This window comes from Drosophila melanogaster, chromosome 2L (assembly GCF_000001215.4).
Source record: "Drosophila melanogaster chromosome 2L".
Taxonomy (NCBI): domain Eukaryota; kingdom Metazoa; phylum Arthropoda; class Insecta; order Diptera; family Drosophilidae; genus Drosophila; species Drosophila melanogaster.
Genome location: NT_033779.5, coordinates 8,345,084 through 8,364,710, shown reverse-complemented (window position 1 = coordinate 8,364,710; position 19,627 = coordinate 8,345,084). Strand labels below are relative to the sequence as shown.

The 19,627-nt window shown below is 40.8% G+C and overlaps 4 protein-coding genes across 8 annotated transcripts; 2 read left to right on the top strand and 2 right to left on the bottom strand.

Moving 5' to 3' along the window:
- The first annotated feature begins 48 nt into the window (after positions 1–48).
- On the top strand, positions 49–1,234 carry RpS13 (Ribosomal protein S13). Of its 3 annotated transcripts, none has more exons than NM_001298818.1 (3): positions 49–170; positions 396–523; positions 586–1,234. In NM_001298818.1, the coding sequence occupies exons 1-3, from the start codon at positions 148–150 to the stop codon at positions 888–890; spliced, it is 456 nt and encodes a 151-aa protein (NP_001285747.1). In that variant the 5' UTR covers positions 49–147; the 3' UTR covers positions 891–1,234. The 3 variants fall into 3 exon arrangements, with proteins under 3 accessions (NP_001285747.1, NP_476938.1, NP_001033885.1); NM_057590.5 differs by having other exon boundaries at positions 102–170; positions 586–1,021; NM_001038796.3 differs by having other exon boundaries at positions 115–170; positions 586–1,012.
- Positions 1,235–2,241: 1,007 nt separating this feature from the next.
- CG7627 (uncharacterized protein) lies at positions 2,242–9,033 on the top strand. 2 transcript variants are annotated; one of them, NM_001259014.2, is made up of 10 exons: positions 2,242–2,672; positions 3,513–3,610; positions 3,679–3,764; positions 4,193–4,501; positions 4,867–5,075; positions 5,141–6,768; positions 6,830–7,353; positions 7,412–7,677; positions 7,737–8,666; positions 8,737–9,033. In NM_001259014.2, the coding sequence occupies exons 2-10, from the start codon at positions 3,534–3,536 to the stop codon at positions 8,773–8,775; spliced, it is 4,068 nt and encodes a 1,355-aa protein (NP_001245943.1). In that variant the 5' UTR covers positions 2,242–2,672; positions 3,513–3,533; the 3' UTR covers positions 8,776–9,033. The 2 variants fall into 2 exon arrangements, with proteins under 2 accessions (NP_001245943.1, NP_609215.3); NM_135371.5 differs by having other exon boundaries at positions 2,242–2,427; positions 8,737–9,025.
- A 505-nt stretch (positions 9,034–9,538) lies between these two features.
- Mur29B (Mucin related 29B) lies at positions 9,539–12,524 on the bottom strand. The gene is made up of 4 exons (NM_164808.4): positions 12,340–12,524; positions 11,208–11,380; positions 9,907–11,137; positions 9,539–9,833 (listed from the first exon to the last, which is right to left on the bottom strand). The coding sequence occupies exons 1-4, from the start codon at positions 12,401–12,403 to the stop codon at positions 9,634–9,636; spliced, it is 1,668 nt and encodes a 555-aa protein (NP_723377.1). The 5' UTR covers positions 12,404–12,524; the 3' UTR covers positions 9,539–9,633.
- A 1,074-nt stretch (positions 12,525–13,598) lies between these two features.
- Positions 13,599–18,091, bottom strand: CG7778 (uncharacterized protein). 2 transcript variants are annotated; one of them, NM_001298817.1, is made up of 3 exons: positions 17,846–18,091; positions 15,100–15,636; positions 13,599–14,967 (listed from the first exon to the last, which is right to left on the bottom strand). In NM_001298817.1, the coding sequence occupies exons 1-3, from the start codon at positions 17,904–17,906 to the stop codon at positions 14,756–14,758; spliced, it is 810 nt and encodes a 269-aa protein (NP_001285746.1). In that variant the 5' UTR covers positions 17,907–18,091; the 3' UTR covers positions 13,599–14,755. The 2 variants fall into 2 exon arrangements, with proteins under 2 accessions (NP_001285746.1, NP_609214.1); NM_135370.3 differs by having other exon boundaries at positions 14,514–14,967.
- Positions 18,092–19,627: the final 1,536 nt, after the last annotated feature.

The following is a 19,627-nucleotide window of genomic DNA, read 5'->3' as shown; positions in this document are numbered from 1 at the left end:
TATCACAACATATTGTAAGCGCATTAAAAAAAATATCGCTAAGCATCCCGTTATCGATAGCTGCTTTGACAGGTCTCCACATCGTAGAGCTGTCAACGTGCCAAAAGTCTCCACCTTCTTTTCGGTGTCAAAAACTAGACTATCAAGATGGGTCGTATGCACGCTCCTGGGTAAAAATGAAATTTTTCATTGTTTTCGATGCCTGTGTGCCAAGCTGAATGCATGCAAAATGTGTCTGCCGTGCGGGTTGAACGAATGAATGTGTTTAATGCGTTTCTACGGTGGTTTTAGTGTGTTAATTATCGACCGCAAAGGCAAGCACATGGTGCAGACGTATTCGCATTTGACAGGCGCCGCCATAAACGCGTACTAACATTTGTGTATTTCGTTCACAGCAAGGGTATTTCCCAATCAGCCCTCCCCTACAGACGCACTGTCCCATCCTGGCTGAAACTGAACGCAGATGATGTCAAGGAGCAGATTAAGAAGCTGGGCAAGAAGGGTCTGACTCCCTCCAAAATCGGTGAGCACTGCCGAGTATGTTGTTGTTTGAGGTTATGTTAATCCGGAATCCGGTTTTTACAGGCATCATCCTGCGTGACTCGCACGGAGTTGCCCAGGTGCGTTTCGTCAACGGAAACAAGATCCTGCGCATCATGAAGTCGGTGGGTCTGAAGCCCGACATTCCCGAGGATCTGTACCACATGATCAAGAAGGCCGTCGCCATCCGCAAGCACTTGGAGCGCAACCGCAAGGACAAGGACGGCAAGTTCCGTCTGATTCTGGTCGAGTCCAGGATCCACCGCCTGGCCCGCTACTACAAGACCAAGAGCGTCCTGCCCCCCAACTGGAAATACGAGTCGAGCACTGCCTCCGCCCTGGTTGCCTAAGTTCTTGATTCGCTAGTTGGTAGTTTGTTTTCAAGTCTTGCGGGGTCCTACATTTCCATCAATGTACAACCAATAAACCCAACAAATAAAACTGGAAATCGGAACTATTTTATAGACTAAACAAATTATGTGTGGTTTATTTACTTCAATAATTTCCAGTAATCTGCTTCAATGATTTCCAAACTCAAACTTGATACTATTTACCTGTGGCTAGCTTTAATTCAAATTCAGCGGCATCTCCAATAATGGAACTTTGTGAAACAGCTTAAAGGATGTGGACTAAAACCCAAAATGCTTTTAAATACATATGTGCAGCCCAGTCTGGGTGTTTCATACCGGAATACTTTTAGGAACAACATGATATATTCATTTTGAAAGTGCGCTTTGGGGAATGCTTTTAAGTATGTATTGATCATCGATTATGCCTTAATTGTTAGAGCTGAACGTATGTTTTTATTCCTGGTGTGTTACAACGTTATTTCCCAATTAAGGGGGTGTTTTAAATTTCGAAATGGAGATTAGGCGCAATAATTTAAAAAACACCTATCGAAATAACGAAATTGGAATGTTCCACTCCTTTAACATTCACTTGTTGCATGGTTTTCAGCAAGAAACTGCAAATCACATATGTACATAAATATATACAAATGTTTGTATGTATGTGCCACACTAGGGGGCACACAGGTAACAATTTTACAGTGGTACTTCTTTAACGTGAATAGCTGAGGATGTTAAAACCCTGATGGCCTCTTATCGCGTTTTCAATTTCAAATACATGCATGTATTTATATGTGAGGGGGAGAAGTGGACAATAATGTTATTGATTAACATTAATATTTTTGTGAAAATCAAACGGTTATCGCGCTTCCGTTATAAATCTTATTGTCAATAATCCTAAGTAGATTAAAATTGGAAATTCACATACTTACATTATATGTACTACTGTATGCTATATATACATACATACAACTAATAAGAAATTTTGTTGAGATGGTTTCATGTTTAAAAGCCCGATTGGAGTTGGAGTTTGTCTTGGGATGATGGAAAAAACTACCTAACGATGATGCTATACACAGTGCGCTCTCAGAACAGCGAAATAACTAAGATAACGCACCGGTCATACATAAAGTGTTGTGTCTGGTAAAATGTTATATAGAGTTAAATCCTCGATACAGAATTAATACAGATATCAAATTTCTATGCAACTTGCTTAAAACTAAAACTATTTCTAAAGGAAGGGAGCAATAACTATGGCGGTTGAAGCTAGGCAGACTCTACTGTAGCTCGGGAGCGCCTGGGGTTGGGGGTGAATTTCGTATTTAGAGCCGATAGCCGCCGAAACCGAAACCGCCAGTGTTCAGAATTCAGCATTCAGTAGCCTGCTGCTCTTTCTGGCGCTCGGACCGAAGTTTGTTTTATTATTTACAATATCTGTATATAGTTTTTGTGTTGCTTTGCCGGGTCTTCTATCGCGATTTTCTCACGTTCGCCAGCAACAATAACCATATTGTTGAATGTAAACAATATTGAAACAAAAGTACGTACATAGTACATGGGATTTGCAAGCAATGGCAATTATTTTAATTGTGCGCTCGCCGATTGCTTGGTAATTTGTGTGCCTGAAAAAATCCATGTGATTAGATAATTTACAGACAAACGAAAAACCATCGATGCGGCCTTTATCTGTGCGCAATTATTGTTTCTTGGCCGATAAGTGTAATGTACATTTGCATTTGTACATTTGGATAAAAGTTTCCCTTTTTTTGTGCCACCAACAACGTGGTACGTCTCGCACACCCGCACATAAATATATAGATATTTACATATGTACATACATACTTATATTCCGAATGGTTAAACGGTAAATGCTCGAAGTGCTTATTCTGGGCGGGTGTGAGTGGAACAGGGAGAAAGTGAGAAACAGACAATTACAGTAGATCCCAATTGTGAGATATACGAATTACAAATTGTTTAAGCCCTTCAACTGTTAAGTTACAGAGCTTATAGAAGGATATTAAAAGCCGGTAAAACAGAGGCTATTTTTAGAATCTTTTATATGTATGTGCCTATAAATAAGGGATTAGTCTTTTCGCCGCCTGATGAAATCAACGAATTATTCATCCAAAAACATTAAACTATAAATAAATATCTCTACTGTAATTTAGAAAAGCGACTTTTGCTACTTTAGAATGTAAAACATGTGCACTGTGTAACATGCACTGTTACCAGTTGTTTACTGTACTGCAAAATGGCAAACGCGTGTTTGGTTTTAGGGAACCAAACCCCTCTTCAACATTGCTGCTTCCCTGGGCCCGTCGTTACAGCAAGCCCTATTATGACGAACTACAAACTCATGAGCCAACCGCCCTTGTCACCCAAACCCATGGGTTTTCCACTAAAAAATAAATAGTACGTCGACTTTCTTGGAGTCGCCAAGCCAACGTCAATACGTAGCGTTGATAAATGAAACGACAATGTTTGTTTGATTAAGATGTGCCGTGTTTGTGCTCATATCGACTTTTGTTTTAGAACCACTCAACAGAATTACATATTTCCCTTATCCAATACAGCTCAGTTCATTCTTTATCTATTACGCTGCTTATACACCCTTTTTTATTTCAGTTTCTTTAGAGGCAGTAGAACATGCAGTCGCTGAAAACGGCAGATTTGCCGGAAAATCCCCGGGAACATTGCAATTTTATTTCGGCAGCATGTTTTTGGTGAGCATAGTAACTACACATTTAATGTAAACCTATTAATGGCCTTAATTTATTAACAATATACGTAGGTACACCATGCCGACTTTTATCAAGGGTCGGAAACGCACATTGGATACCAAGGATCTTTACAGAGCCTTAAAAGAGCACAAATCTGGTATGGTGAAATTCTTATTATGATTCACCAAATGGTGAATTGCGAAATTCTAAATCGATATAAGCATAAATACATCAATGGAGACATTTTATTATCTGTGCAAGTCATAGTTGTGCATGAAAAACAGTAGATAATGAAGTGATCACTCCACATGTCTTTACTTCAATCAGACTTATATTTTCCGAACGCACTGTATGTAGTTATCATGGGAACAATTCATTTTACTGATCGATGCACGTACATTGTACATAGTATGTTCGTTGACCGTCTTAATTGATTTGCTTTATGTCTTCAATTGTTTCTACGATTTTGTGTTTCTTTTTTCCCAATTGATAATTGTGTCTCTGGGTAATTGTTGTTTTCGTAATCCGAATTTATTGGGTCTCTTATCTGTGATTAAATTGTGTTAATTTGTGCAATTTTTCCAGAGACTCTGGGGAACAAATTGTGCGCTTCCTGGGAATTGGAACTTGAGAAGACCAAAGGAAAGCCCAATTTGTTGAGAGCCCTTCTGCGAGTTTTTGGCTGGTACTTCGCACTGCTTGGCCTGGTGCTTTTCCTGCTGGAATTGGGTCTTCGAACGCTTCAGCCAATCTTCCTGCTGAAACTCATCGCCTACTACACACATGGCTCGGAATCGATTGAATCGGCCTATTACTATGCAGCTGGAGTGATCCTGTGCAGTGCCCTCAATGTCATTATAATGCATCCCTATATGCTAGGCACAATGCATGTGGGTGAGTCAAGTGTTCTCCTTCTAAAGAGTCATATTATTTTGTACATAAGTCAAATATAACCAAAATAAGGATGGTATATTCTTAACACCCGATGTATCATTCTACAAGCTAATAAGCTAAAAAAATAATTTATGCCGTGTCAACGATTTTAACTATTGTAGAGAATGTCTTAATTAATCTATTTGGTAATTCCCCTAATTCGTTTTAAACGATGTCGGCGTATAAAAAAAGTGACAAAAAATTAGCAATCTGGATTTAATTAGGTAATCGTCCCACTTAGTGTCTGGTTGTTAAATAAAAGGGTTTGAAGCTTTATTTGCGATACGATATTAAATTTTTTAAACTATTTGCTGATACTATTGCAGGACTCAAGATGCGCGTTGGTATGTGCAGCATGATCTACCGCAAGGCGTTACGGCTGAGTAAGTCGGCGTTGGGAGACACCACAGCTGGACATGTGGTGAATCTTATGTCCAACGACGTGGGACGTCTCGATCTGGCTACCATATTCGTACACTACTTGTGGGTGGGACCGCTGGAGACCCTCTTTATCACATACCTAATGTACCGTGAGGTGAGAAAAGCGATAATCTTTTGAACCCAAAATATCACGATTAAGAAACCCAAATTTTTTTACAGATTGGAATCGCTGCTGTGTTTGGTGTGGCCTTCATGTTGCTGTTCATCCCCCTGCAGGCGTATCTGGGAAAAAGAACATCGGTGTTGCGACTCAGAACCGCCTTACGCACGGATGAAAGGGTACGGATGATGAACGAAATCATCTCGGGCATTCAGGTGATTAAAATGTACGCATGGGAATTGCCATTCGAACATATGGTGGCCTTTGCCCGTAAGAAGGAGATAAATGCCATCCGCCATGTGTCCTACATCCGTGGAATTCTGCTCTCCTTCATCATCTTTCTGACGCGTGTCTCAATTTTCCTGAGTCTGGTGGGATATGTTCTGCTCGGGACGTTCCTAACCCCGGAAGTGGCGTTCTTGATCACAGCCTACTACAATATCCTGCGTACCACTATGACGGTGTTCTTTCCCCAGGGCATTTCCCAAATGGCGGAGACCCTGGTGTCCATTAAGCGTGTCCAGAAGTATATGCAGTCCGACGAGACGAATGTGATGGATATGAGTGTGGATCTTACCGAGGATTTCCAAGGAAGCAATCAGGAAACGGTTCATGCCGATGGAGATGAGGAGCGCGACGAAGCTGAGGATAAGCTTTTAGGTCCACCAATTGCCACTGTTAATGAGAACGCCAAGTTGTCGGAGGCGGGAATCTCTATTAGCGGACTTATGGCCAAATGGGATGTTAACTCCCCCGATTACTCGCTTAATGGTGTAAACCTTCGTGTTCAGCCTGGAACCATGCTGGGTATTGTCGGACGCACTGGATCCGGTAAATCCAGTCTCATCCAAGCCATCCTTGGTGAACTGCCCGCAGAGTCTGGCGAGATAAAGGTTAATGGCTCCATGTCGTATGCTTCCCAAGAACCGTGGCTCTTTTCCGGCACTGTGCGACAAAATATTCTCTTTGGCCAGCCTATGGATCGTCGTCGTTACGCTAAGGTGGTGAAGAAATGTGCCCTGGAGCGAGATTTCGAGCTGCTCCCGTTTAAGGATAAAACCATAGTTGGAGAGCGTGGAGCTTCCCTGTCGGGTGGCCAAAAGGCGAGAATCAGTTTGGCAAGAGCTGTTTATCGGGAGACCTCCATATACCTGCTGGATGATCCTCTGAGTGCCGTGGACACCCATGTGGCCCGCCATCTGTTCGAGCAGTGCATGCGTGGCTATCTACGCGAGCGAATTGTTATATTGGCCACTCATCAGCTCCAGTTTTTGCAGCACGCCGATCAGATTGTCATCATGGATAAGGGTCGTGTAAGCGCCGTGGGCACCTACGAGTCTCTACGCGAATCCGGGTTGGACTTCGCCTCCATGCTAGCCGATCCAGAGCGGGATGAGCAATCAGAGGAGCGATCACGGTCGCGATCGGGCAGCTACACCCACAGTCATTCGGACCAGCGACGCAACAGCGAGCAATCCCTACTTTCCATGGCAGATTCGTGCATGGATGACCTCGAAGCGGAGCAAGCTAACAACCAGGAACGCCAGGAGGCTGGTCAAATCGGCCTGCGCTTGTACAGCAAATACTTCAAAGCGGGAGGCGGTTTCTTCGCCTTCTTCGTGATGATGGGCTTCTGTGTGCTCTCGCAAGGATTGGCCTCTCTGGGTGACTATTTTCTCTCATATTGGTAAGTAATTGCTTCGGGATTTCTTTAATAAATATATAATATATATATTCTTACCTTTTAGGGTTACCAAAAAGGGAAATGTGGCTTACCGTGCAGATAATAATGACACAACTCGCTCTGAGGAACTCGAACCTCGTCTGTCGACATGGCTTCGTGATATAGGATTGTCCGTGGATGCTGAAATGCTGGATACTTATATATTCACGGTGATCACAGTACTGACCATCCTGGTGACCGTGGCTCGCTCGTTTTTATTCTTTAATTTGGCCATGAAAGCCTCAATTCGTTTGCACAATTCCATGTTCCGCGGCATCACCCGAGCTGCCATGTACTTCTTCAATACGAATCCATCTGGGCGCATTCTAAACCGTTTCTCAAAGGATATGGGACAAGTTGACGAGATACTGCCTGCCGTGATGATGGATGTCATCCAGATTTTCCTTGCACTTGCTGGCATTGTGATCGTCATAGCCGTTGTCAATCCGCTGTTCCTTATTCCAACCGTAGTACTGGGGATTATTTTCTATCAACTGCGCACCTTTTATCTAAAGACATCAAGGGATGTAAAGCGCATGGAAGCAATTAGTAAGTCCCGATTATGAAAATTCCTTCCACATGTATTTCATGAACTTTTTTCGAATAGCTCGGTCTCCAGTATACTCGCATTTAGCTGCCTCGTTGACCGGTCTGTCCACCATTCGTGCCTTTGGAGCCCAACGTGTTCTGGAGGCGGAGTTCGACAATTACCAGGATATGCATAGCTCCGCATTTTATATGTTCATTAGCACCTCGCGAGCCTTCGGATATTGGCTTGACTGTTTCTGTGTGATTTACATAGCCATAATTACTCTCAGTTTCTTCATCTTTCCTCCTGCGAACGGAGGCGATGTGGGACTGGCCATTACGCAGGTAAGCAAAGACGGATTATTGTTTGATTGTTGGACTCTTAATCTTTCTGTGTCCTACAGGCAATGGGAATGACCGGCATGGTTCAGTGGGGAATGCGTCAGTCAGCCGAGCTGGAGAATACGATGACAGCTGTGGAGCGAGTGGTTGAGTACGAGGACATTGAACCGGAAGGAGCGTTGGAAGCTCCGGCCGATAAGAAGCCACCAAAGTCATGGCCAGAGCAGGGAAAAATCGTTTTCGACGAGCTTAGCTTGCGCTATACGCCGGATCCAAAGTCGGAGAATGTGCTCAAGTCACTTAGTTTCGTAATAAAACCTAAGGAGAAAGTAGGCATCGTGGGACGCACTGGAGCGGGAAAGTCTTCGCTGATTAATGCCCTGTTCCGACTGTCCTACAACGATGGATCTGTGCTCATAGACAAGAGGGATACCAGTGAGATGGGTTTGCATGACCTGCGCAGCAAAATCTCGATCATACCGCAGGAACCCGTTCTGTTTTCCGGCACTATGCGATACAACTTGGATCCCTTCGACGAGTATAGCGATGATAAGCTGTGGCGCTCCCTGGAGGAGGTAAAGCTAAAGGAGGTGGTTGCTGATCTTCCCAGTGGCTTGCAGAGCAAAATCACCGAGGGCGGAACCAACTTCAGCGTTGGCCAGCGCCAGTTGGTCTGCTTGGCACGGGCTATACTGCGTGAAAATCGTATCCTGGTAATGGACGAGGCTACGGCCAATGTGGATCCCCAGACAGATGGCCTCATCCAAACCACCATACGAAACAAGTTCAAGGAGTGCACTGTGCTGACGATAGCTCATCGTTTGCACACCATCATGGACTCGGACAAAGTCTTGGTGATGGACGCTGGTCGAGCGGTGGAGTTTGGAACGCCCTATGAACTGCTGACGCTGGCGGATTCTAAGGTGTTCCACGGTATGGTGAAGCAAACGGGTCACGCCACCTATGAGAGTCTGCTGAAAATCGCCCAAAAGGTTCGTTTTAATTCGTTCGTTTAGCACACGAAAAAGAAATAATGCTAAATACTTTACAAATTGATTACAGGCATTCGAAAACAGGCAGAATCACAGTCTTTCCTCGTGAGAATCAGCTATTATGTGTTTGTCACCGAATCTTTAGCTGGCTAATCATAGTTTAAGTAATCATAATGTTTTTGAATGTGTTATTTTGTGTGAATGTATATATGTTTTTCCGTGTGTGTGTGTTAAAAACTTTATATATGTAACTTAAAAACTGTATAGGAAACCTTTGTTTAATCTACTATTTGTATTTATTAAACATTCACTAAGAGCAAAGATGTGCCTTAAAAAATAAATGAAATATTTTCTCTGTTCCTAATCTACAACCATTCATTCACGTAGTTCTATTGTTATACGTTATCTAGTTCACGTAACGCTTCATTTCTTACGTTTTGTGGAATTGTTATACCAGTTACTCATACTCAGTCTGCGGGTTACTATAGTGTTCTCTTTTTTTTTATTTAGTTAAGTGTAAAACCATATTCGTCATACAAGTTTAAGGGGTGTAAGGATTTTTTTAATTGCTAAGAGGGGATTTTGTTTATTGAGATATACTATTAATTTATAGTTTTTGAAGAGACTGTGTAATTGGATAAAGTCACAAATACTTAATTTTGCAAGCTTTGACTTCCGTTCAAGAATCTTTACCTTAGATAAGAGGCTAAGGTTCTTTCCCGCTCACGAAAGTAATATAGTTTAATATTTTAAGTCATGTTCATTTCCTTATAGACAGCTGTTTGGGGATTAATCCATCAATCAATTGAAATGAAACAATTTAAGCTCTATGATAAAGCATTATAAAAAAAGCGTCGAGTGCCAAAGTATGTGAAGTGATATAAGGTAACCGTTTATTATTTAATAATGTATTCAAATTACTAACAAATATATATGTACATCATTCATAGTATTCTCCGGCTCTCTCCTACAGCACGTTTTTAAGTCCCATCGCCAAGAGAAGAATCATGGCGCCAAGTGAAACCTTCAGGCTAGTGCTTCCATTGCATAGATTCGTCAAACAGATATCGCACTGATCGGCAGAGTCTTCTGTTATGCCAAGCTCATTTCGAACAGCCTGGCAGCCGGAATGTTTCTCGGGCACCTTAACACAACCACGGTTTAACTCTGGTCAAAAGAGAAACATTTAAATTTAAAATCTTGTATAACAATCGAGTTCCAAACAACGCCGTGTGCTCACCTCCGTCCTTGTAGATGCTGTAACAGGCCGCAATCTTGTAATTTGTTGGGGAAGAAGTTGAAGTGCTTATGGATGGCGAAGAAGTTGTAGAACTGGCGGTTGAACCTGCATTTGTGGTGGAGGAAACAGTCGAAGAATCTGTCGTTGAGGAACCCAATGAGCTGCTGCTAGAATCTCCAATTGTGGTGGAGGAAGCAGTCGACGAATCTGTTGTAGAATCGGAGGTTGAAGAATCTGACGTGGAAGAACCCAAAGAGCTGCTGCTAGAATCTCCAATTGTGGTGGAGGAAGCAGTCGACGAATCTGTTGTAGAATCGTAGGTTGAAGAATCTGACGTGGAAGAACCCAAAGAGCTGCTGCTAGAATCTCCAATTGTGGTGGAGGAAGCAGTCGACGAATCTGTTGTAGAATCTGAAGTTGAGGAATCTGACGTAGAAGAGCCCAAAGAGCTGGTGCTAGAATCTCCAATTGTGGTGGAGGAAGCAGTCGACGAATCTGTTGTAGAATCGGAGGTTGAGGAATCTGATGTGGAAGAACCCAAAGAGCTGCTGCTAGAATCTCCAATTGTGGTGGAGGAAGCAGTCGACGAATCTGTTGTAGAATCGGAGGTTGAAGAATCTGACGTGGAAGAACCCAAAGAGCTGCTGCTAGAATCTCCAATTGTGGTGGAGGAAACAGTCGACGAATCTGTTGTAGAATCGGAGTTTGAGGAATCTGACGTAGAAGAGCCCAAAGAGCTGGTGCTAGAATCTCCAATTGTGGTGGAGGAAGCAGTCGACGAATCTGTTGTAGAATCGGAGGTTGAGGAATCTGACGTGGAAGAACCCAGAGAGCTGGTGCTAGAATCTCCAATTGTGGTGGAGGAAGCAGTCGACGAATCTGTTGTAGAATCGGAGGTTGAGGAATCTGACGTGGAAGAGCCCAAAGAGCTGGTGCTAGAATCTCCAATTGTGGTGGAGGAAGCAGTCGACGAATCTGTTGTAGAATCGGAGGTTGATGAATCTGATGTGGAAGAACCCAAAGAGCTGCTGCTAGAATCTCCAATTGTGGTGGAGGAAGCAGTCGACGAATCTGTTGTAGAATCGGAGGTTGAGGAATCTGACGTGGAAGAACCCAAAGAGCTGCTGCTAGATTCTCCAATTGTGGTGGATGAAGCTGTTGATGAATCTGTTGTAGAAGCTGAAGCGGTTGTTGAAGAATCCTCAATTGTAGTGGATCCCGTTGTTGAGTCCTGCGTATGTGTAAAGCGTGGATATTTTAATACAAATAGGATTAGAATGCGTTTTCAAAATACAACGTACATCGTCTGCAGCTCGTGGCATCACGGAAAGAAGAGACCGCTTGAACGGATTGAAGGCGGCGTTCGTATCCAAGCCAAAAGCGGCAGAGACATCATCTAGAGTGCAAGTAACCGTCGGAACCGTTTCCACATGGCACTCGTTTCCAACGCAACTGTAGCATTGCAGGGCATTCGCTGAAAAAAATGAGTGGATAGGAGGTGAATCAGTTGAATGGGGAGGAGTGGGCAGGTTGCCCGAAGGCCGAACGAGATAAAATTCGTCGCTCAAGAGCGGGCAATAACTCTGATTGATAAATCAAATACTAAGATAACATCGAAACGATTGCCACACCAAGCAAATCTGGCTACTTTCTACGCTCGCATTGTGCTTCTTTTTAGGTTATTGTACTTTAATTTTCCATTATCAGATAACCTTTACACTCGATGGGCCGATCTTAATCTGGAGCACGGTCGTAATATATATGTACAATGTCCTCCATTGTTTATCCTTGTGTTACCAACTGATTAAAATTGGTCAATATACACAGGTGTTGTTATTATCTTTGAACTTATGAATCCAGCTAAGAAAATTACACGAAAAGCCCACATTTCGTAATATTAAACTATTAGAAGTGCAAATTAAATGCTCATCAGTTGTGGTCATATTTTCCTAAGCCGTTTAACTACGAAGTTTACTAAGTAAAAGTAAAATACATATATTTTTAAGTTTTCACAATAAATCAAAATTTTAGTTCGTCCATCACAATTTTCAATTCAAATGACCTAATATTGGTCATAATATTTGTAATTTAGCCTCTAAGCTGCCTTTTCGAGTTATTATTATATTTCTTTTAAAATATTTAAGATAATTTTCCGATTCTAAATATTGAGGTTAAAAGCTGTTTGCGGCAAGAAAACTAATTTCAATAATGGAACTGTCCATGGCACTATTTTTGACTGAAACTTCTGTGAACACGGCAGATAAGATGTCCCGGATGTTTAAGTTTTTTTCTGTTTTTTTTTTCAAACTAAGTTCATAAGTTTTTGGTAAATTCCACTTGCTCCGTCCGTCAATCAATTATTTTAAGCTCTCTGCATTACTCAATCAAATGTCTTGGCGTTGCACTTTTAGATAATGGTATTAAATGTCCAACCTGGCCAAAGAGTTGAGCAAGCACAAATTGCCATCAGCAAAAGGTTGACTGTGATCACACGCATTTTTCCTTGTTCTTCCTTTTAACCGAAAGGATATGAGCCAAGTTAAATATTATCAGCGAGAATCGGAGCGAATAAAGGATGGGAATCGCACTGCACGACGGTTGAAAGGGAACTACCTATTAAATATAATGTTAACCTGGCTTTTCTGGTGTTTTTTATCATTTTCAGTCACTGATAAGCGTCGGCAGCGAAAGGAAGGCATAGCACTCTCGCATTGTTTTGGCCAACCCACGGTGTGGCAATAAAAGTTATTGGCCAGACAATCGTCGCCGATAAGGAGTTTTAGGGTCCTCGGGGAAATACTAGGCATTCACTTCCTCAGGATGTATGATAATATTCTGCTTTTTGGCTCTTTGTGAAAGTCCGCAACTGCTTTATTGGTCAATCGATCAACGTTTTTCTTTTACTTCTTCAAGTGGCATTGACCCACCCATTCAGCTTAAGTTTCCTAGAATTTTTTTCTGCTGGCCACATTTAGTCATAATATTTGGGACAAAAACATTCTCTAACTTGGTCTGGAAATCTTATCTATAATATAAAAATTTCTAATCAGTCGGATCCAATTCTAATTAGCTCAATAAGTCTAAGACATTTCTTGGCTTTATGATATCTTTTCTTAGTAATATGCCCAAATGCTTATACAAATATGTACGTATATGAACTTGCAAGGCACGTATATAGAAAAGTTGTACGTATATGGCACTTGGAAAAAAGAGCTCCGATTGCAAACAGCAACATCTAAATAACAATATCTATTTATTTGTATTTACTACGATAAATAAATATCACGTTAATATAAAAAACTTTTTCCGAAAAATACATTCAGGAAAAATGTACACTGCTTTTAAATACATTTTTTTTATGAGTGTAAATCAAGTAAGTATTTGTACTTTCTGTTGGCCGTTCCCGTTGCCAAAAGAATATCGATAAATAATCTTGCAATATCAGTGCAGCCAAATGCCATTTAATTCATTTATTTAGTATGATTCATTGCTTTCTAGCGTGGTTAAATAAACAGTATTATGTACATTTATTTATCATGATTCATACATTTTTGGACAGCTGCCTAATAGATGAGCACCAAAATCATGGTTTCTTTGGACATTGGACCTTTATTAACTTTTCTATTTAGCTGTTGAACTACGTAGAAATTACTTAAACATGATTTATTGATTTTCATTCAATTACACCTGATAAGTTAGTCTAATCTATACAATAGTGTGGGCATGCAGTTCATAATCTATTGACAACATTCTGAAAGGAGTCGCCAAGTCTAAATGGATTTCGGATTTTATCAATTTGTATAACGTGCAGGTCAGTTTTAATATTGCTATAATTGGTTAAAATTCGAGATAAGCCGATTAGATACTTTTTTTGGAAAACTTTAAATGGTTTTGTTGAGTTATTCGCGCACTTTTTAGTGGTATTTATTTGGCGCTATAAAATCATTTTATTGATAAGCGCGTGCTAGCATATTTATTGCGTTTAGTGTTTCCCAAAGTCCCGAAATTGTTTAATGAAATCTTATCTAATCAATGATAAAGCATTGTTTCTTTTGTGTTTGATTTCCTTGTTGATTTTGTCTTTGGGCTTGTCTTGAGCAAATTTGTTTAGCATAAATGGCCTAAAAGTATGCCACCGCCTCGTTTTTTAGCATACTATGTTTGCTCAGTAAATGAAATCGTACCACTAGGCGTATACGTGACATTGGCATTGGTAAGGTATTGGGAACTCCCTCCCCTTCTCTATTTAGAAATCTACAAACATTTTGTCGTCTAACCATAATTTTAAATTTCAAATCTCGACATTAAGCTTCAGAGTTTAGAGACTTTTAAAGTTGTCTACAATTTATTGTTGCATGGAGTGTATGTATATAGCATTCATTATATTGACAGGATGTGATCGCGCTGTACTTTTAAAGCTCCATTTATCTTCCACAATATAAAAGTAGAGCCATAAAAAATTCTTCTAAAGATATTAACCGAAAGTGTTATAAAGTTTAGGATATTTGAGTTTATTATCTGTGCCGCAGAGTGATGTCATAAATCACTTTTTTTCAAATTACTAATCACTGACAATTGCAGTTGAGCTCAAATAAAACGAACGTTCTAATAATTACACATTATTTATTAAGTCGCCTGGAGCGTTACATTTGGTTAGATTAAGTTTGTATACAAATACGATTGTATATATTTCGATTTTCGGTTTTGTGCATATCTTAAATTTACATTTTCGATTTTCGACTTTTCGAATCACTTAACTATGAGCGCGGACTGATGAGTGTGTGAGTTCGCCTTAAAGAAACGAGGAATACTAGACTAAAGCACCGGGTAATGGATGATGATCGTGTCTCTAGTTGCGCTGCAGGGCGAATGCCACGATGGCCAGGAGCAGGGTGGCCAGAATGGAGCTCTGGAGCGCCGAGCTGCCGTTACAGGCGTTCATACTGCACGGATTGCAGTTGGCCAGCTCCGTGTTTTTGTTCTGAATCTTTAGCTGCTCGCAAACACCTTCCATGGTGCTCACCCGGGAGCAGCCGCGATCCGTCGACATTGTGCCATTCACTAGAATTTCAGATGAAAGATAAAAAGATTAATAATTTCTTTTAGATTTCTATAGAATCTACGCAAAAGGATCTATTTAACCATTTTGAATACAATGATCTATTCTGAAGGATATCATTTATGCAGACTCACCTGAAACCTGAACGGAATAGCAGTGGTAGGTGTAGTCGGTATCGATCACCGCCCTGCGTTGCCTGATTGCCAGCGATGACGTGGGCGTTGTGGTCCCCTCGTCCTTATTCACTGGCACCAAACGGGTGGTGTTCAAGGCCACCGACATGGCGGACAGATCCTCAGCGGGTGGCGTGGGCACTCCGGTGGTCGTTTCGACGGGTCCGGCGGTTCCCGGCGTGGGTATCGGAGCCTCGGTGCTTTCAGTGCTCTGGGTGCTCTCGGTGGTCGGATCGCTGGTGGTGGTTTCCACTGTCGTCGTCGTGGACTCCGTTGTGGGTGAATCCGTTTGGACACTTGTCACAATCAAAGTGGTTGTTTCCGGTGTTGTTGTAGTCTCCTGCGTCGTAGTGGTGCTCGCTTCGGTGGTGGTCACCGTGGAGGCTTCTGTGCTGCCGCCGGGATTAAAGAAATCCTCATTGCACGCCAGCAGGGGTGCATCCTTCGGTAGCTGGGCACAATTATCGCACACATAGCACATGAGATCGGCGCGAATTACTGCAATTTAAAGAAACCATTAAACCTTAATAAAGTCATTGTTTTTCTGCTTATCAATCTAAATCAAATAAATCGAACTAATTTAGAGTGCCAGGCTTGTTTACGATTTTTAAGTGGACTAAATAGATATTCTTATGCAAATATGTATGTATATATTTTATGAAGCAGCAGAGTATTTATTATATATATATACACCTCTTCAACTATCATCGCAGATTAAATTTTATACATTTTTATGGCGTATAAACCAGTGCTATTCCATTTTTCGCACACATTTTATTGGACGCGTAGATATCTACATATAACTTAAAAGTGCTCAATTTACAGCTTTGGCAAACAGAAACAAGATAAATGACAATAAGAATAAAGAACATGTGAGCACCATAAATCAATTTAAATCCCAAGTATTTGCCGTATTATTTGCCCATTCTTTAGTATTACGTTGTATGTGCTTTTCCATAGCCTTTGATCTAGCGCAAGTAGCTGTTTTTTTTTTTATCTAGTTTTATATGGGCGCTCTTCACCAGCGAATCGATTCCATTTGCATGTTATCGTCATCGCAGCAAATGGTAAATATTTGCCAGGTGCCAACAGGTAAATAGAGTCACCTATCGGCGTGGCAACACTGGCGTAATTGCATTAATTGCCTTATCAGCGGAGATGGCTACCCTCCATAAAATCCAAATATTAGTGGAGTACTGAGTACCACAAATGAGTCATATGATAATCCGACATGGAAGTTGATCTCCTCTTGACGGGCCTTCCATATGATATTGATAACATGATATCTCATATCACAACTCGTGCCGAAAGGGTAAGTTCTTGCTAAGTGAGTAACTGCAGCAGACTTTAATAATATTTAAAATAATTTCGTTAAATCGTCACAATCAAATGGTTCAATACATCCCTGCCTGGCCTGTGTTGATTTATTGTTGGAAATTTATCATAAATCATTGTGATTGATGGCTAGTTTTGGGGATCTGAAGGCAGGGTCTTAAATTCTCCAGCCGAACGACAACATTGTTGGGGTTTAAAAGCACGTGATAAGCGCCACTGCCATTTTAAATTTTTTTGTACACCTTTAACTCTCTCTCATTAATATTGTTATTATAATGTCCACATAATAAAAAGGTGCAACTCGGTGATTTTTTTCCCCTTAAACAAGGGTGCAACTGGTTGGGTTATTATTTACTTGGGTAAATCCATAAAACACCCCGTGATGCAAATGCTGTTTTGAAAAGTAGTTGAAAAGCCATTTAAAATTCTCAAGTCAAAGGTCGTTCTAGACGATTTACCGATTTCTTATCCCGTTTAATGAAGAAAACAAACAAGTTTGAAGTGGATTTTGGTATATAATATACGTTACTCTTCTCGAATCAAGAAAAAAAAAAACACAAATGAAATGAAATCATTTGCAATTGCGTCAAAAGATCGTGAAAACGTATTATAAATTCAGGTTTGGTTCGGTTATTTTCTGAGTGGTGCTAATGGCCAGACGAGTTTTTCCATTTCGGGCCGCCTTTTGCGAAATGTGTTAAGTGTAACTATAACATTTTCAATTAGCAGCTGCCAGCCCGTTTCAATGTCAACTAATATTTGTTCGTTATTCACAATTTCCCCGACTGACTTTTCCTTTTCATCTGAGGCATAAATTAGAGAGGGCCGCCCCAATGATAATGCTATACACATATAATGAAATCGAAGGGTGGGAGCTGGCTGCTTGGATGACATTTCCGCAACACACAAAATTACTGGTTGAATGGAAAAAAAAACAATTTTTGCATTATTTATGACAGTTGAATAATAACAAATAAATTGAGCTTTTTTAATGTCACTGCTTGATATGCAAGATATTATGGCCAAATGATCGTGATCTTGAATTCTGAATACATTTCGTTGGTTTTTTTTTTTTTGGCAACTGCATACATCAATCTGTAAATGTATCTGCAAATGTATCTGTATCTGTGCAATAGCAACACTTGAGACACCGAACGTGTATTTATAGCGCAGCTATAAAATCCTCACGATATGTTTATCAGATCGCATGATTCCTTCTGGCGTTATCTGGTATCTGATATCTGATATCAGATATATGCCCATGATTTAGACCGTTTTGGGCAAAATAATGCACATCAAAGTTATCACGACACTTTTCACGATATTCTAATAGCCGCAAATACCCAAAATGCTTGTTTTTTTTTGTTTTTACCTGGCAGGGCGATTAACAACAGCAAAGAGCTGGCCAAAACGATGTGACTTTTGGGGAACATGGTATTTGGTTATTTCGAAATAAATATATTCTATATATATTTCTAGATAATTGTTTAGTGTATAGTATTTATGCTAGTTTAATTGGACCGTTTGCGTTTGGTTTTTCGCGCTTCTCGTTTATTGAAATTTAATTAATTTTTCATATCAAGGCGACCGCAGTTTGCGAATTCTGAAATTTAACTGAAAATCTTGTGATTTGTTTGAGACTTTTTATAGAGTTTTAAAAGCGGACTGCGCTGCTACTGCGACGTCAGTGGCTTCGATGCGTAAGAGAGTGACTGCCAGAGCGGGACGGCATGTGGCCGACAGAGCGAGAGGGGGCGACAGATGAAGAGCGTGGCGTAAGGCAAGTTTACCGGTTTTCTATATTGATAACAAATTAATTTATAATGCATACCAAACGAGCACCAAATTAATTGATCGCCAAGAGAGCCAGCTCCAATGCTCTTAACTCCACTGGCTTGGTTGTTCTCGTTCTCTTAAATAGGTGAAATGGGTTCTTCCGGGATAAAAACTACGGATCTTCGGCTTTTCCCGTCATGCAAATGTTCAGAACTTTTCAGTACAATTCCTCACACCCTTTTTATTGCATTTTATTTCAGACCCTCAGAAGTTTGCTCTTCCTCGATAATTAAGCAGCGAATTGTTAGTCAGCTAATTGTTAATCGTAATCCCGAGATTAAACCAACTGAAAACTCGCTTCAACTTAAAATCGCTCACGCATTTACATAATATTCGTCACTTTTGAATGGTTATCATGGTTGTCCCATGATTATTATTCAATATCAGAACACGAAAAGCAAACAAATTCGAATCAGAAAGAGCCGAGCAATTAACAGAGATTTCTTTGTGGCCCCTATATTGGCTCACTCTATTGGCACCTGCGCTATTTTTGCGGGCTTAGAACCTCCGATTCGCAATAGCTTAACGAAATTTTCCAGTCGAGTAAGCCCCCAAGGTCGCTTTGGCTCGCAACTTAATTCAATTCGCCTGGTGACCCAGAAACAAAAAAATGCCTAAAGACTGGGCGCAAGGTCAACTGATAAGCCGAACTTTTGTAAGGTGTGGAGTCTTGTTTGTTGTTCTCCTTTTGTTTTTATTTATTTTTAAAATTAAGGCTTCGATAATAGAAGAATGTGTATTGTAAACATTCGGTATCAATGTTTTCATTTCACATTTTAATTTGCCTAAATCACTAATGTAGCAAATTTAAATTGAGAACTTTGAGAGTAATGGTGTAGCCAAGTAATTGACAATACCCCCAAAACATAATTTATTCATAATTTATTATATTTTTAAATAACACTCGGCCCTGAAGATTAACGGTTGCATTTCGTAGATCGTGTATCTTGGCCAAATGCAAATAACTCATCATTAACCGGCCGCAGTTCGTGCCAAATGACGAGTGAATCTGTTTAGTGCCGGCTGGCTTAACTGACGCATCGTCTGAAAAGCGCAGACGGGTGATAAAAACCATAACTTCCCCGGTTACAAAAAGTCGATGGGAAAAGTTGCATATATCTTTCAAAGTGTCGACGATATCACGTAGAGTGCTAAATGCGATATTGATGCTCTTTCTCATGCGAATTCTCTGTGTTGATTCTCTTCGAGAATCGCTTGAAAGCCGGGCTTTTCGAATCGCTGGCTTTTGGGCATGATCGTCATACACAAGGTACTTTACCGTCCCGGAAGCTGACGAAAATAAAACGGGGAAGTGTTT

Excerpts from the sequence above, each read along its gene's own strand:
- RpS13 (NM_001298818.1), top strand. The coding sequence starts at position 148 with ATGGGTCGTATGCACGCTCCTGG. Across the intron at positions 171-395 it reads GGTCGTATGCACGCTCCTGG|CAAGGGTATTTCCCAATCAG; the intron begins GTAAAAATGAAA and ends TTTCGTTCACAG. Across the intron at positions 524-585 it reads TCTGACTCCCTCCAAAATCG|GCATCATCCTGCGTGACTCG; the intron begins GTGAGCACTGCC and ends CGGTTTTTACAG.
- CG7627 (NM_001259014.2), top strand. The coding sequence starts at position 3,534 with ATGCAGTCGCTGAAAACGGCAGATTTGCCGGAAAATCCCCGGGAACAT. Across the intron at positions 7,678-7,736 it reads TGGGACTGGCCATTACGCAG|GCAATGGGAATGACCGGCAT; the intron begins GTAAGCAAAGAC and ends TGTGTCCTACAG. Across the intron at positions 8,667-8,736 it reads TGCTGAAAATCGCCCAAAAG|GCATTCGAAAACAGGCAGAA; the intron begins GTTCGTTTTAAT and ends AATTGATTACAG.
- Mur29B (NM_164808.4), bottom strand. The coding sequence starts at position 12,403 with ATGCGTGTGATCACAGTCAACCTTTTGCTGATGGCAATTTGTGCTTGC. Across the intron at positions 11,381-12,339 it reads TTGCTCAACTCTTTGGCCAG|CGAATGCCCTGCAATGCTAC; the intron begins GTTGGACATTTA and ends CATTTTTTTCAG. Across the intron at positions 9,834-9,906 it reads CAGCATCTACAAGGACGGAG|AGTTAAACCGTGGTTGTGTT; the intron begins GTGAGCACACGG and ends TCTTTTGACCAG.
- CG7778 (NM_001298817.1), bottom strand. The coding sequence starts at position 17,906 with ATGTTCCCCAAAAGTCACATCGTTTTGGCCAGCTCTTTGCTGTTGTTA. Across the intron at positions 15,637-17,845 it reads GTTGTTAATCGCCCTGCCAG|TAATTCGCGCCGATCTCATG; the intron begins GTAAAAACAAAA and ends TTTAAATTGCAG. Across the intron at positions 14,968-15,099 it reads CTATTCCGTTCAGGTTTCAG|TGAATGGCACAATGTCGACG; the intron begins GTGAGTCTGCAT and ends CTGAAATTCTAG.